The 12500-nt window shown below is 47.0% G+C and overlaps 2 protein-coding genes across 2 annotated transcripts in view; both read right to left on the bottom strand.

The window, feature by feature from the left end:
* Positions 1-1325, bottom strand: part of LOC115048291 (actin filament-associated protein 1-like 2) — a 9324-nt gene extending 7999 nt beyond the window's left edge. The window contains exon 1 of the mRNA XM_029509643.1: positions 1199-1325. Within this exon, the coding sequence (XP_029365503.1) occupies positions 1199-1214 (16 nt within the window). The 5' untranslated portion in view covers positions 1215-1325. The remainder of the gene's footprint in view (positions 1-1198) is intronic.
* A 261-nt stretch (positions 1326-1586) lies between these two features.
* LOC115048325 (dematin-like) overlaps positions 1587-12500 on the bottom strand; it is a 12866-nt gene continuing 1952 nt past the window's right edge. Inside the window, exons 2-17 of the mRNA XM_029509704.1 lie at positions 9621-9657; positions 9020-9077; positions 8198-8232; positions 7916-7996; positions 7678-7832; positions 7497-7539; positions 6329-6512; positions 6196-6240; positions 5961-6113; positions 5766-5869; positions 5390-5495; positions 5194-5252; positions 5061-5108; positions 4828-4884; positions 4666-4746; positions 1587-4468 (exon numbers count right to left, since the gene is read on the bottom strand). Coding sequence (XP_029365564.1) covers positions 4355-4468; positions 4666-4746; positions 4828-4884; positions 5061-5108; positions 5194-5252; positions 5390-5495; positions 5766-5869; positions 5961-6113; positions 6196-6240; positions 6329-6512; positions 7497-7539; positions 7678-7832; positions 7916-7996; positions 8198-8209 — 1242 coding nt within the window. The 5' untranslated portion in view covers positions 8210-8232; positions 9020-9077; positions 9621-9657 and the 3' untranslated portion in view covers positions 1587-4354. The remainder of the gene's footprint in view (positions 4469-4665; positions 4747-4827; positions 4885-5060; positions 5109-5193; positions 5253-5389; positions 5496-5765; positions 5870-5960; positions 6114-6195; positions 6241-6328; positions 6513-7496; positions 7540-7677; positions 7833-7915; positions 7997-8197; positions 8233-9019; positions 9078-9620; positions 9658-12500) is intronic.

Below are 12500 nucleotides of genomic sequence, written 5' to 3'. Positions count from 1 at the left end.
TAAACACCGAGACGCACATACCTCACACACCCACCGGCTGACAACGACAACATGAACAACAAAGTGCTGCTGCTGGATGGAGGTCGTTCGACTGAACGCTGCTTATCTGAGCATCAACTTTACTTCCTGTCTCCAGCTTTGATGCTGCAAAACAAACACAGACACACACAGACCTGGGGTCCACTGTACAGAAGTCTTATTTGGATTTACTCTGGAACAAAGTGGAAAAAAAATCGCCTGTAGCTGTATGTGTCTGTTTGTGTGTATTTGGTGATATATATATAAGCTTCACCATAAGAACCAAAACCCTTGAATTATCTGAAAAATGAGATTTGCCATACTGTGTGTGTGTCTGTGTGTGCGTCAGGGTGTGGAGCAGCGTCCTCTTTCATCATCTGGTCGGTAAAAATGGAAGCAGACTTGGAGGTTTGGACTCAGACGGATGTCATTTGGTCGGCTTCGACTTGTGTTTTTAATTTAATTTAAATTTAAAGACCAACTACGTTTCCCAGGATGCATTTCAACAGGAACCGCCCGAGCTCCTTTCACGTTGTATGACACCATCAGCTGAGTCTGGTTGGCGGTCACATGGAGGAAAGGTTTTTCTTCTGGATGGTTGGTTTGTGATGAAGACAGAAACGTCCGTCCACCGGGACCCTCTGTCAAATTAAAGGCCAGCCCATGACCTCTGACCCCTGGTGACATCACCGGGTTTTATACACCAGAAACATCCCGATAAAAATATTGACTTGAACGTTGGTAAATTTATGAAAGTGAAAAAAACATCACAGACAGTAAAAATCATCAAAGTGAGGTCAGTCAGTCCTGGAATCTCAGATCTGAATCTAAACAGTCTATTAGAAGTCTCCTGAGAGCAGCAGGAGGAGGATGATGGCAGACCGTAGTTAACATACCAACAGTGCGATAACGCAAAGACGGTTCACTGAGCGTCACTGACTGAATGGCATCAGACATTCTGATGATCAGTCAGTCCACCCCACTGGTCTTAAAGCAGTCAGAGCGTATTGAAGTCTATGGGAAAATTTCCCTCTCATTCCCCCGGCTCTGAAATACAACGTGACGCTCCATTTAGAGGGAAAGGGGGAGGGGTTAGGGGCGGGGCTACAGTGTGACTGACAGACGGGACCACCCAGTCAGGACAGGATCTTGGTGTCTCTCTCAGTGTGTGTAGATGTACCTTTCTGTTTGTCCATGTCTCTGGCTTCAGTGTCTTCTCGTCCTCAGTCTCATTTCTCTGCAGAGTCCAAACCCTCCAGTGACAGACCGGCGTCCTTCTGTTCCCTCCTCAGGCAGCTCTGTGTCTGAGGGGGTCTGAGGTCTGAGGTCTGGTCCTGCTCCGAGGGGGGAGGAGCGAGAGGACGGAGCAGCACGCCCACAGTCTGGGGGGAGGAGGGCGGAGCCAAAGCCAGTTTCAGTGAAGATTCACAGCACAAAAGAGACCAGATTTGGAGGAGAAGGTGGATCGGACCTGTTCTGGACTCGGTCCAGTCTGTCAATCACACAACTCTGTCAGAACAAAATAAAAAGTGGAGCTTTTGGCGGATCGTAGAGGAAGAGTCGAGTGAAGCAGATAGAAATGCTCTTTATTAGAACTTATGGTTAGTCATTCACGTCACCATTCATCTGTTTACATCATCTGCATCCAGATATGAAAACAACAACAACAATAATCATAGTTCAGTAGTTGGGTATGTACAGCAGCAGGCCGGCGCCAAACAGGCAGCACGTCCGACTGACCCTGTAACTCTCTGTCACTTTAAGTAAAGGTTAAATAAAATATGACATCATGCATACAGCAGTTACATCAGCCTATCAGAAGCCTGCTTGAGGTCGCCCTGCGTGTTAAAATAATTCCTTAAAATTAAAACACAGCAAAATATACAAAAAAAAAAAGAACAATCTTTGTGTCATCATGGTGTTAGTCACAGCACCCCACTTCCTGCCTCTGACAAAAAAAGCACAACCAATCAGAACAAAGCTGAAATCCTCTCGGTATCATTCCGCAGAATGAATCATCTCGACGTAAAGTGACCGATGCTCTCTCTCTCGCCATCATCGGACACAGGAAGTGTGTGCTGGCGAGGCAGATGTGGCGGCGCGTGATTTTACAGTGAGAGTGAATTCATGTCTCACCTCAGATTTAAAGTCTCATTTACTTTCAGTAAATTACGTTGATACAAAAACAACAACATGGTGGCGGTGAACACATGAGGACAGACGACGTCCTGCGGCCAAAATCAGAAAAAAAAAAAGGTTCACCTGCTCCTCACCTTTAAAGGTTAAAAGTAATAATGAACATTTTAGCCGACCTCAGTGGTTGCTGTTTTTATTCTGATAGTGAATTAGTAAAATGTTGTGAGAATTATCGCTGACCCAAAATGACTCCTTTGTAACTAAGTAGAAAATGAATCTTTAAAACGATTACAGATAAATTTAAGTGAATTATTGAAGAAAGATCAAATGAAAGATTAGAGCGTCTCATTGGTTCGCTGATCTGTTTCATCTAATGAGTTAACTGTGTTAAACATGTTCACTGTTCATTGTTGTATTGCAGTGCAGGTTGTCTGTGCAGATCAGATATGATGCTGGTGGACATTAATACTTCATAGATACATAACTACATGTGCTGAAGACCCGTTCAGTTCACTTCAGGTCGGTGGATTCTCATCATTCCTCAGAGAACTTCAGGAAACTTTGTCCATCGTGTCTCTTTCGTCCTCGATGGTGAAAATAGATTGTTTTCTTTCCAACATTCATGTTCTGATATATGATTTTTACATTTTAGATTTTAATAACAAACATGCCATTTCTCTATGGAGGTTAAAAAATAGCTGCACATTATTTGGTCACTAAGCAACACTAGCCAACGCTAAATGTCTACAACCTGTAGAGTGACAAACCAGAGCGGTGCAGAGCTCAGGGCTGAAGGTTATTATTGTTCTTCTACACAGCAGAAATCCCTCAGTGTGTGTTTTTGTGTGTCTGTGTGTGTGCTGTGTACTCGCATTAAACAGGGCAGTGGCTTCTGCTGATCTAGAAGGAGGAGACAGTTTCATCACGGTCGGTGGGAACAGCTGGTTTCACCTGAAGTCAGTGGAACAGCCAATCAAACGAGTTTCTCACATTTGGCCCTTTTCCTCAGACACTTTATCTGAGGTCAAACATCCGGCTGAGATCAAACTGTCACCTTGCTGGGAAAGACATACTCTCATTATGACATCATAGCTGGCTAAGCCAATAGGATCACTGCATTGTTTTTGTTTTTTTAATTTAAAGCTCACTGATTGGTGGATTCCTTCAGCCAGCAGGAATGTTGTCTGGGTGGATCCAGTTTGATGAATGTGATCTTGCAGCCTCAGACCTGAACTTTAATGAACATAAAACCAGATCCAGTGAAACCAGCAGATTTAACTTCACACTTCCAACCAAACATCAGAGCTGCTGCTTCCTCTTCCTGTCTGACAAACCTGCTGTGCTGCTCCTGACCACCCAAATCCAAAACTCACTCTGAAATCTGTCAACAGAGTAAAAACACGTCCTGAGTCCAGATCACCCAGATGTGTCAGAGTGGAAATGAATTCACTTTAAAGGGGCTGTCTAAGTTCTCCCTGTTGATTCGGTCATTGTCTTTACAATAAAAGAGCTTCTGATGCTAACGCAGATGCAGGCTATAAACCAACAAGTCACATGACTTCACCCCCGCCACCACTAAACTTCACCTGGCAGTCTGGTTCAGGTCTGAGCTCGGGGCCAGGGTATTGACTCAGGGGTCCCTGTGGGATCAGGACCGGGGTATTTAGTGCACGCTAACTCATTTTGGGGTTTTATGACTCATTTCTCTTTTGGAAAGTAAACCAATGGGCCCGAACTAGCTGTTAGCATGCTAACTTCAGTGGAAGAAAAGACAGGGGTTAGCATTAGCATAGGTTAGACTGATGATGCTAACGTGGTTATTTAACAAAACTTACAGAGCGCTCCTTTAATCAGTGCTCTGAAGTTGTATAAATTGGCGCTTGGAAGCTTCGAAATCCCAAATTAGATTTTGCTTTTGAGTTTGTGAACAAGAAAAAGAAACTGTCGAAAGAGGACGTCATTTTTAAGACTGAAAATGGGACTCTGTCTCAGACTCATTCAAAAACTCCACATCAGAACGAGCCGGCTGGTCATTCTGTGGTTGAGTGAAGCTTGAGACTGACGTCTCAGTGCGTCAGACCTTCGAGGTCAGCCCTCTGACGGCGATGAAGATGATGGTGACGGATCTTGTGCTTCGTTCAGTCTGGTTTCAACGACCTGGGAGGAGCAGGGGATCGTGGGACATGGCGTCCCGGCGGTGTCAGAAGAGACAAACCTTCTTCTTCAGGTCGTTCCTCTTCCAGAGAGACAGACTGTTGAACTCCTCGATGGACATCCCGAAGACACCAAAGAACTCCTCCTGAGAGAGGTGTCTCTGCAGGGGCGAGAGACATCCACAGAGAGAGAGAGAGAGATCAGCATGCAGTCATAATAATGAGTTGTGTTTGTTTTTTTTTATTCTTTGTCGTTAGTGATGACTTTCTTCCCTCCGTCGTGGAGACGCAGCTCTTCTCTGAGCCTGTGTGTTTCCTGTCCATCTAACTGGAGCCGTTTTGTTGCCGTAGTTTTTACCTCCAGTCTGGTCCGGTCCACCCCGGGGGGCAGTTTGCTGCGTCCTCTGTGTGTCACCACCAGCATCTCATAGGGGAAGATCTACAGACATCAACCAATCAGCAGCTGGATCGCTCACCATCACAACACAACAACAGTCTGCTGCTCAGCAAACAAACACACCTTATGATCCAACATGCTGGGGAGAGAGTTTCCTCTGTCCATCCTGGAGTCTCCGTTCTGCAACACACACACACAATCAGAATCATCATTGATCGATTTGTCAGCGATTGATTTTTGACACCAGTGGGACTTTACCTGAAGACCTGGAGGAAGGAAGAGAGAGGAGAGAAGGAGGTCAAAGGTCAGTGAGGTCAACAGGTCAATGTGTCAAAGAGACGGTGACGTCTGTGAACTTTACCTGCAGGAGTTTTATCTGAGGAGCTGAACTCTGCCGACTGCAGCTGAAAACAGACAGAACCAGGTCATCACATGTTCACCGTGTCATCGAATACCTCTGCTCTGATTGGACGCTGGGCGGGGACTCACCCGGGAGAGGCCGGTCTTAGAGGAGGCTGGGAAATAAACAGACCTGGAGGCGTTGGATCCTGGAGGGGGGGAGGGGGTCATTAATTCAAAAGCTATGAAGATCTTCTTTAATTGATGGCACTTCCTGATGTCTGCTCTTACGCTGACCACCAGGTGTCACTGTAGACTGACCTGAAGGTGTGTGTGTGTGTCTCACCTGTGTTTTGGCTGCGGTCCGGCAGGGAGCGAGTCTTCCTCCTCAGAGGAGCCGCAGACTTTTCCAGCTCCTCCTTCAGAATGATTTTACCCAAATTAGACTGAATCTGAAAGAGAGAGACCACCAGGGGGCGGAGCCACTGGTCCCTTATATCGAAGTCTATGGGAAAATGTCCCTCCTCCCTTATGAGTTTGTCTCAGTCTCAGTCTTCAATACAACATGGTGCTCATTTTTTTAATGATGCTCCATATAGAGGGAAACAGACCAGGAAGGAGGGGAGGGGTTGGGGGCGGGGCTACTGAGTGGCACCCAATCAGGACTGAGACTCCAGCTTGATAGCGTTGTTGAGTCTGAACAAACCTGGACCTGGTCTCACCTTGTTGAGTTCTTGTTTCTGAAGAGCTCGGAGTCCCCAGAGTTCATCCTCCAGCTCCTCTTCCTCCTCTTCATCCTTCTGCTCCTTCCTCCTCCACTCCTTCTCTGCAGGAGAGAGGGAACAAGGAAACAACAGTTACAGAACATATGGCACACAACTTACAGCTGCGTGTACCTGTGGGTGTGTGGGGCGTACCAATCACAGCCAGGGAGGGGGGGCAGGGCCAGTAGTCAGTCTCGATCTTGGAGGGCTCGTTGGGATCAGGAGGCTGAGCAGCTGGAAACTTTGAAGACTCAATGATCAAATCCTCGATGTGTTTCCCCTGAGGCACCAACGAAGAAGACGCATCTACACACACGCACACAGACACACACTCCGTTATGATCCTCATCCTGAGTTTGGAGGGTCACTGTCGGTGTTTGACCTGCACCTTGTTTGTAGATCGGAGGTTTCTTGTAGATGTTGGTGCCGTTTTCTTAAGACAAAGAAGAAAAGCCCAATTAGAAAGAAACCCGAAGCTCCTCCCCCAGTTGCTGACATCATCAGGTGTTCTGTCTACTCACCAGGTGTGTGGAAGTGCTGCATGCCGGTCTTGGTTCCGGAGGACTGTGTGTGTGGTGTGATCGTTGTGTTCGGTGTGTGTGGTGTTGGTGGTGTGTGTGAGCTGTGTGTTCTGCTGGTCTGGATGGTGGAACTGGGAGAGGAACCTCCCGGAGACCGGTTCTCCAGCCAGTCCTTGGGCAGATTCTGGATCACAGAGCGACACAGGTCAGGTGGACCGGTCCAGGACCTGAGCACTTTATTAGCCAGAGACCTGAGGTCAAATCCCGACTCTGCCCTGATGCATGTGCTTCGCCAGACACTTTATACCGGGCGCGTGGCCCGGTAAACATGCGTAGTGCCCCCCTGTAAAATTCTCAATGAATTTGATGAATGAGTCTATCCATACCCCTGAGCTATGACTGACGGGTCCAGGAGTAGTGGACAGCTGCTGTGACAGCAAGTAGCCGAATCACTTCAGAGAGGAGACAGCAGGCGCTGGGTGCGGCCATGCTGCGTCATCACTGACACAAAATTTAAATACAAATGCTGCTGTGGCTCCGCTGTCACTGTGTGTGGCATGGACATAAGAAAGTTCTTCAAAAACAGAGGCGACCAGGACTGAGAAGCAGCAGGGCGGAGGACAAGTGGAAATGAGATGAAGAAGGGTAGCACTGTGCCAGATGTTAATGGAAATTATTATATTAATAATTATATATCAGGAGAGTCCAGCTAAAGTAGCTAGCTTATCCACAGGACGTTAACACACTGATATACTTTACTCCGTCGGCTGGGAAAGTTATCGGGCTGTTTTCATTTTTAGACTGAGGTAACAACAACATGCATTTGATAATAAAGCAGGTCTACAAACAGGCTGACTTCCTCCTGTCTTTTAACATCAAACTGGAACAATGAACAAAATGGCCTATACCAGATTATAATAAAATTGTTCCACAGTATTTACATTATCTAACCAAAGTGTGAGTGAAAACAGGAAAACTCCCCTCAAAAGTGTGATTGGCATTAATATATTAATGTAGGGAGGCTGTGTGTGTGGGGGGGGGCTCTCTGCCTCACATCAGTCCAGTTTTCTGGAGACTCATGTTATCGGGGATCCAGGACCTGGACCTTCCCAGGTGTTCCTAATAAAGTGACCATTGAGTCCGTCCAGGTGTGTCACAGGTGTCTTACCTCTGGGGAGGGAGGAGGAGAGATGGAGCGAGGAGACAGGGACCTCTGGAGGAAAGGAAAGATAGAGGAAGGAGCTCCGTGTTAACACAAACACAGATGTACAGTATTTCTGGATATGACATCATCATCACTATCAGGTTGTGTCACTGGATCTCTGTGGAGCTGAAGGATTTTAGTTAACTGACGCTGGATTAGACTTTCAGTCACCTCCAGTGGACTGTAGCTGTAGTGCGGCTGGTAGATCATCAGGTCCGGTCTCTCAATGTCCAGGATGGCTTTGTCTCTTGGTAATGCTGCCAAGTCCTTGTAGCCGATGACTCCATCGTCCACCCGGGCCTGGACAGACAGGAGGACACCCAGAGGTGACTCAAGATTAATCAGAGCGGTACACGAGTTGAGTGTGTCTGTGTGTGTCTCACCACAATGGCAGCAGCAGGGGATCCTGGGATGCTGGTCCCTCTGAGCGACAACACACTTCCCGGAGACGTCTGAGCCAACTGCTGCTCTCACACACACACACATGCACACACACACTGATATAGTCTTTTTAAGAATCTATTGATTATTCATATTATTTATTTCATAATCAATATCTGGTGCTGAAGTGTTGATGCGTTGGAAATGAAACATAAAAAAAGACTTTCAGGTCCTAAAATAGAAGCATCAGCGATCCAAAAACGATCAGAAGAAGCTGTGTTTACCTTGGGCATCATCCTGACAGCTGATTGGTCAGTTTCTGAGAGGAGGACAAACACACAACCATGTTAAATAGTTAACACACAGCAATATGTAAAGGAAATGATCATTTGTGTAACTGAAGGGAAATAAACTGGAAGCAGGAGCAGTGTGTGTCTGTGTGTGTGAGTCAGCTAGAACACAATCTGCTGCAGAGGCTTTCTATGACTGCAGACCCAGAGTGGTGTAGAGAGCCGGTTCAGTCGATGAGGACAACAAGTGTCACTAACCCCGTTAAATCAAATCAGATTTCTTTACGAAGTGCCAAATCATAACGGAGTTACACGGAGGCCCCTTCCACAGAGGGCAGGTTTCCAAACAGTTTCTAAAATGATTCAGAGACCGGTTGGGTTAACTCCACAGGAGGAGTCTCCTCCGTCAGCTGCTCTCTGAAGCTTCTTCCTGTTTCCTCCTGAAGCTGATCAGATCTGGATCCGTCCGACTGTGTGTTTATCCGTCCATCCTCATCCTCCTGTGATGTCACAGCCAATCAGAGCGTCTCCTTCAGTCTCATATTTAATCAGCTGATTTTGAACATGTGGAGACATTTTTTAAATGAAAACAGGTCAAATGTGAAACTCTCAGACGTCGGATACTACTCTGAGTTTACACGACTCTGCTGCTCCCAGCTCTGTATTGTCTGACGGACTAACAGACACAAAGGGATTATTCCAGAGTCCACAGCTTTGTGCAACACACACACACACACACATCTGGGTGACATTCAGCCAACAACAGGAAAAGTCCTTCATACACTCATTCTGAACTAGACTCAGTGTGCGTGTTACCTCAGGGAGAAAAGGGGATCATGTCTGTCTCTGTTCGGCTCTTCAGCCCGATCAGCAGCTGAAACACAAAAACAGAAGGCGGGATTTTTGTTTAGTTTCTGTCTCTGATGTTAAAGGTCCCTGATTCACATTAAAGCCTGAAGCCTTCTGGGAGCTGGAGCCTGAGCAGAGACAGGAAGTGAACTAATGGTCTTGGACCCAGACTGGTTCCCTCAGTATTGATCTCTGCTGCCATCTCTGACTCTGAATAATTCATTTTGGCAGTTTGGTCACATCATCATGCCGTGTTCAGGTGCAGTGGGACAAGTGACGACAGCGAGAGGTCTTAAATGTGTTCCGTTTCCATTCATAGAGAAGCCGTCACTGCGCTGAACTGAGATGGTTCCTGGATATCAGCCTTCATATTTTGGGCCTTTTAAGTTGACAGCTGGAAGGAGAATCTTTATGAGAGTCTCTGGAGACAGATCAGTTACAATCTTGTGGCTCGTTGTGATCAATACTCCGATCAATACTTAGAAGGAATCAGGTATCCGGCTCAGTGAGGGGCAGACCTGGATCTAAAAGCTGATCCAGGAGATCTGAAGGAGAAAGTTGAACTCACGTTTCCGGCTGCCGGTTCGTTCAGCTCGGACTCAGATCTGTGAAGACAACCAAACCAACAGTTACTCTCGTCTCCATGGAGACCAGGTTCAGGTGTCAGGTCCAAGGTTCACAGCACCCAGCTGAGTCCTGGTCCAGGACCTGAAGAGCTGATACAGTTTCAGACGAGTTTAAACAGTTCATCATCATCATCATCATGAAGCTTTAGTTTCCTGATTTTAACATTTATTCTGCCATTTGAAACCAAACGGGCACACAGCTCCATGTTTCTGTCTCTCTGCCTGCGGGGACAGGAGATAACTCAGAGGAATGCTGGGAGATATCTGAGGGTCGCTAGGTAACGTCACCCTGACGTCCAATCAGCTGGCAGAAATGTGGGCGAGATAAAGAGAGAGGTGCTTCACTGGACCTCCCAGCGTCGCAGCTCAGGTAAACCCGTCTGCTCTTCACATTCTTCTTCACCTCGGTGAGCTCATCATGAATTTAAGATTTCCGTTTTATCACTTCAGACAAATAGGACAAAGAGTTTCAGGAAATGGCTGAGGGGGCGGGGCTTCCTCTTTGTGTCCGGAGGAGACAGAGCAAGCTCCTTAACATCACTGAGGAGGTCGTTAGTGTCGGTCACTGCATCTACACAAACCCACAAAACCACAGCTCCTGAGAGCGTGCAGACCTTAAACTCAGATTTATGATGACACCCACAGATCCAATGTGGACCCTTTGACTTCTGAAATTTGAATTGATGAAGAATTGTAATGAATGTATAAACACATAAATAATAAATAAATAAATACATGTAATAAATAAACTAAGAAAACATTTCTGATTTTGAATTCACTGCCTTTAATATCTACTGACATCATGTAACAGTCAGAAAACAGGCAGCCAATCAGAATGGAGGATCAGTGATGACCTAACTTTGTTAACTGAATAAATTCACGAGGGCTGTTTTCTCTAGCTCTGGGTTTCTGTGTCGTGATGCAGTAGGATGCAAAGTGTGAGGACGCCTGGAGCTCAAAGTGGGTCAGAGGAGGAAAGTGCTGAGTCACAGCTCGGAGCCTCAAAGTTTCCTTCTTCTTCACGGCTCAGCCTGTCAGAACCAGCTGATGACGAGGAGCTGGATCGACAAAACACACGTCAGACGGGCCATACAGTGAAAAATTAAAATGATCAGAAACCACTGACGTGTGTGTGGTTTGGCATGCCCTTATCTCGGCTCACAGATGTGACCACGCCCGGCCTGACACCGTTTAGGTAACGGCTGCTGTCATTGGCCGACACATGTGACATCACAATGTGTTCATGTCTGTTCTGATTAAACAGCTTAAAATGCCTCCAGTCCTTCCTTGCCTCCTTCCCTTCTGCCTCTTCCTGGACCATCATTCCTTCCTCCTTCTTTCTTCCCTACTACCTTACCTCCTCATCGTCCTTCCTTGTCCTCTTCTCCTTTCCTCCCCGTTTCCTATCTTTCCACACAGATGCTGTTTTTGCTTTTCATCTGTGTTGTCATGACGACGCCTTTGATGATCAGTTATTCCTGTCTCCTTTCCTTCCGTTTTTCTTTCTACACCAGCTACCTTCCTGTCTCCCAACACCACCTCCACCTCCATCCATTCCTTTCCTTTCCACATCCCTGTCCCTCCTTCCTTCCTTCCTTTCCTTCATCCGTCTGTGTGTTTGGCTCTGGTGCCTTTTTAAATCCTGAGGTGTTGAAGCTCGTCCATCGGTCATATCAGCAAAGAGCTCAACTTAAAATTCTTGCAGCGACAAATCTGATTGGCTGACAGAAACGGGACAGAACAACGGGAGCTGCACACCCAACCCCCCCACGCCAAAACCACCAGCTTCCCCACTGTGGGGCTGTGTCCCCCTGGCCCCCCCCCGGGCCCCCGCTGCACTCAGAGATAAGAGCTCAGGCCTCAAACTGACTGGTGTCCACTCATTAAAGGAGCATTCTACTGATTTATAACCAGAGATCATGTGAAACACCTAAAAGGTCAGAGTCCAGTTTGATCCTGAGTCCGGTCCGATTCCAAGGGTCCAATACTGAGTCCGGTGTGCGGTAAATCTGACCCCTGACTCCCGATGGACGACAGGTCTAAAGGTCTGACTGGCCCACTACCTCCACGGATGGAGAAGGACAGACTGGACACAGGTGTACTTTCTGCTGTGTGTCAGTTCACGGAGAACAAATAATTAATAAGTAATCACAATCATTCAGTATAAGGGAGGAGGAAGGACATTTTCCCATAGACTTCAGTATAAAGGAGGAGGAGGGACATTTTCCCATAGACTTCAGTATAAAGGAGGAGGAGGGACATTTTCCCATAGACTTCAGTATAAAGGAGGAGGAGGGACATTTTCCCATAGACTTCAGTATAAAGGAGGAGGGACATTTTCCCATAGACTGATGGGTAGCACAGATTTACAGACCCAGAGTCCTGTTGTTGCCCAGCAGGCGTCCCAGACCTCGGTTGTCATGGTTACAACGATAAACACAGACTGTACTCAGACGTTGTCATGGTGATGACACCGACTGTCCTGTGGTGATCTGGGTTAAAATCACTACTTCATCAGTAACACACAATCTCCCAACACACGCCATGTCGCCTAGCAACATCATAATGAGCCGACCAATGGGCTGCTTCCTTACTGGACGGTCAGACTGCTGCTGCACAGAAAACAGTGAAGATGACTCATGTGTCCAGAAATAGAGACGGCGCCCACGCAGCACGGTGAGGCGTTCAGGGACGATCGAGCGGTGTGTCCTCCTCCGTTAGATCAGGGAGGAGAAGAAACACGACGCGTAATGTTTTCGGGTTATTCATAGATGACTCCACTGTACTGAAGTCTATGGGAAAATGTCCCTCCTCCTCCCTGA

The sequence above is a fragment of the Echeneis naucrates genome, chromosome 9, assembly GCF_900963305.1.
Source record: "Echeneis naucrates chromosome 9, fEcheNa1.1, whole genome shotgun sequence".
Lineage (NCBI taxonomy): Eukaryota > Metazoa > Chordata > Actinopteri > Carangiformes > Echeneidae > Echeneis > Echeneis naucrates.
This window is presented reverse-complemented; position numbering and strand designations above follow the sequence as displayed.